The 3,561-nt window shown below is 61.7% G+C and overlaps 1 protein-coding gene across 1 annotated transcript in view; it reads left to right on the top strand.

Annotated features, from left to right (window-relative positions):
- The window catches only part of DYNC1H1 (dynein, cytoplasmic 1, heavy chain 1), a 62,185-nt gene that overhangs the window by 51,074 nt on the left and 7,550 nt on the right, over positions 1-3,561 (top strand). The window contains exons 58-63 of the mRNA XM_010851418.1: positions 68-280; positions 381-508; positions 2,034-2,187; positions 2,761-2,907; positions 3,011-3,161; positions 3,280-3,556. Coding sequence (XP_010849720.1) covers positions 68-280; positions 381-508; positions 2,034-2,187; positions 2,761-2,907; positions 3,011-3,161; positions 3,280-3,556 — 1,070 coding nt within the window. The remainder of the gene's footprint in view (positions 1-67; positions 281-380; positions 509-2,033; positions 2,188-2,760; positions 2,908-3,010; positions 3,162-3,279; positions 3,557-3,561) is intronic.

The raw sequence follows: 3,561 nt of genomic DNA, 5'->3' as shown, positions 1-3,561 counted from the left end.
TAGAGTCGGACACGACTGGGCGACTTTCACTTCACTGACTGACTAACCTGTTTGATTTTCCTTTTAGGTGAACCGGAGCACAGCTCTTCTGAAGAGCTTGTCTGCCGAACGGGAACGGTGGGAGAAGACGAGTGAAACGTTCAAGAACCAGATGTCCACCATCGCCGGGGACTGTCTCCTGTCAGCCGCCTTTATCGCTTACGCAGGTTACTTCGATCAGCAGATGCGCCAGAACTTGTTTACCACCTGGTCCCATCACCTCCAGCAAGCCAACATCCAGGTAACTGTCTGCAGAGACTCAGGAAGGCGGGGGCCGCCGTGAGGCTCCGTGAGCTCTCAGTGGCCTCACCGGAAGCCGCGCCATCCGCTCCCCCTCTCAGTTCCGCACAGATATCGCGAGGACGGAGTACCTGTCCAACGCCGATGAGCGTCTCCGCTGGCAGGCCAGCTCCCTCCCTGCGGACGACCTGTGCACGGAAAACGCCATCATGCTGAAGAGGTTCAACAGGTAGCGTGCTCGTGCGCGGCGAGGGGCGGGGAGGGTGCGTGGGGAGTGCTCCCGCTACCTGTGGAAGAGGTGAGCAGATCGGGCTGGGCCGGCAGGCTCGCCTCTGACGGCGGGCTCTGCGCGGTCTCCTTCGTCCCTGTGTTGTGACTGTCCACAGTGACCCTCCCTGAGTGGCCCCCCTGTGACCTTGTGAAATTGATGTGCTTGGCTCTGTGAAAACAGACCCTCTCTTAAAATACTGTGAGAACTGAAAGCGTCTGGCTGGAGTTAAGGGAAATTGCTGCCTGGTTTTGGCTTAAGGAGGCTGGAGTCAGAAGAGGAACAGGCCTGCCGCGGAGGGGGCTGACAGTGCCGTCCGGGCATCCCCAGGCCTGAGCCCGCGCAGAGGTCCCCTGGTGGACCCTCCCTCATCCATGGCAGCTCCCAAACCCAGGCACCCTGGGTTTTCTTTCTGTTTTGAAAACCAAGCCCCGGGTTCCTGTCTCATCGTATCTGTACCTCTTGCTGTGTGTCGCTGTCCCCGGGGTCCAAAGAGGAGCCGACCGTCAGGTCTCAGAGGGCCTCGCTGGGGGCGCTGGCAGGCACGTCCACGCCGTGCGTCCTGGTGGGTCAGGGTGAGGGCTGCACTCACCTGTGCGAGAGTGCACACTGCAGCGCCCGTCCCTCAGAGCCTGCACGCGTGAACGTTCACGAGGACAGCGTGTGTCCTAGCAAAGGCCCGGAAGTGCCTCAGACGCCCCTCGTCCGGGCCAGTGACAAGGTCACTGTGTGTCTCCCCCCACCCCGGCAGGAAGCTGGGAGCCCTTCGTCCAGAGCCCCACATGGGGACAGCTGCAGCAGATGGCAGTGCCGGGTGGTGTGCTCCGGGGCCGTGTGCGTCTACAAATGGCCTGAACCTCCTCTGTGTACACAGAGCAGAAACCAGAGGCTGACGGGGGGAGGGGGGAGGGCTCTCCCCACCTGCCCTTTTGTAGCCTCTGAATTCTGTACAATCGCGCGTAGTGTTACGTTATTTTTAAAAAACCTGAATTGGCTGTGTGACCCTGAACAGAGGACGTTGGCCCCTTTGTGGCTCGTCTCCTCCTTTATAAATAAGCCTGGTGTGGCGATCACACCTGTCTCACAGGGTTGCCGTGAGCACTGAGTGGGAGGGTCCGGCACACCTGCAGCTCATGAGTCTGCGGGACAGGGGTGCCAGTTCCTGCTCTCCAGGAGTCCGCCCCGCGGGCCAGCGAACCCACCCAGCCAGCCGAGCGCCTGTGCTCGGCCTTCACGGAGCAGCGTCCTTGCCCCAGAGAGACTAGCGCTTTGGCGTTAGCCCTTCTGAGCAGTCTGCTTGAGTCACCGCCCCCCACAGGAGGTCCTCAGAAGGAGGATTTTAGCACCAAGCCTTGGGTCACGTGGTCTCTCCTGTAAACCTGGAGCCCACATCTGAGCCTGGGACACCTCCCCATCGCCCTGCCGGGCCCTGCCGTCATGTCCTTGGGCTCCCCTGGCATCTGACCGGTCCTTGGCCCATCCTCAGGTACCCGCTGATCATCGACCCCTCGGGGCAGGCCACAGAGTTCATCATGAACGAGTACAAGGACCGGAAGATCACGCGGACCAGCTTCCTGGACGACGCCTTCAGGAAGAACCTGGAGAGCGCGCTGAGGTTCGGCAACCCCCTCCTGGTCCAGGTGTGTGCCCCCGCCGCCAGAGGGAAGGCCTTCGGGCTGGGTCAGTGATCTGCAACGCAGCTGACACGCGTCGCAAAGCACGGTGCTGCCTTCTGGGCTTTGTGAGAAAGGGCTCCCTGGCAGTCCAGTGGTTAGGACTCAGCACTTTCACTGCTGGGGTGTGGAGTTGGTCTCTGGTTGGGGACCTAAGATCCCACCAGCCACGCGGCACAGCCCAAAAAGAAAAAAAAACAGGGATAAAGCTGTGAGACAGCGCCATAGAAACCCAGCAGAAGCAGTGTTTGCCCTCTAACTCCACTTAGTCTGGACGGCCCCATCCCCTGGGGCTCTGAGACCTGTGCTGAGCTGTGGCCACCCTGCCGAGTACCCTGCTCAGCAGTGTGAGCAAGGAGCAGAGCCCTTCATCTGCTGAAGGAGACGTGGGCGCCTAGCGGCCACGTGTCACTCAGCACAGGTCTAAACCACTGGGAGCTGCTGGGGAGGTGTGTTTATCTGGAGCAGGAATCAGTTACATGTGGGTGGAAATACACTCTGTGAAACGCGCTGCTAACGACACCTCACACACGCACGCAGGATGTGGAGAGCTACGACCCCGTTCTGAACCCAGTCCTGAACCGTGAAGTCCGGCGGACAGGGGGCAGAGTGCTGATCACGCTCGGCGACCAGGACATCGACTTGTCGCCGTCCTTCGTCATCTTCCTGTCCACTCGCGATCCCACCGTAAGGCCCCGGGCAGCTGCCCACCCCACGGAGACGGGGCAGCGACGGGTAGGGCGCTGGACGCGACGACGCTGACCGGCTGCCCCGCCGCCCCTCCTGGCAGGTCGAGTTCCCCCCTGACCTCTGCTCCCGGGTGACCTTCGTCAACTTCACCGTGACCCGTAGCAGCCTGCAGAGCCAGTGCCTCAACGAAGTCCTCAAGGCAGAGAGACCCGACGTGGACGAGAAACGCTCCGACCTTCTGAAACTCCAAGGTACGGCTCCGGGTCCCTGGCTCTCGGTGCGTGTGGGGCTGAGCTTCCCCGGGACGAGGTGCCCCGGCCCGCGTCACGGCAGCACCAGGGTGAACTCTGCGACTTCTGGTCGTTTCAGGGGAGTTTCAGCTGCGCCTGCGTCAGCTGGAGAAGTCTCTGCTGCAAGCTCTGAACGAGGTCAAGGGCCGCATCCTGGACGACGACACGATCATCACGACGCTGGAGAACCTCAAGAGGGAGGCCGCTGAGGTGACCAGGAAGGTGGAGGAGACGGACATCGTGATGCAGGAGGTGGAGACCGTGTCCCAGCAGTACCTGCCACTGTCCACCGCCTGCAGCAGCATCTACTTCACCATGGAGTCGCTCAAGCAGGTGGGCGGGCTGCGCCGGGGCTCCCCCC

This window comes from Bison bison, unplaced genomic scaffold (genome assembly GCF_000754665.1).
Source record: "Bison bison bison isolate TAMUID 2011002044 unplaced genomic scaffold, Bison_UMD1.0 scf7180017864302, whole genome shotgun sequence".
Classification (NCBI taxonomy): domain Eukaryota; kingdom Metazoa; phylum Chordata; class Mammalia; order Artiodactyla; family Bovidae; genus Bison; species Bison bison.
The sequence above is the reverse complement of the archived record's forward strand: the minus strand, read 5'-3'. Positions and strand labels throughout refer to the sequence as shown.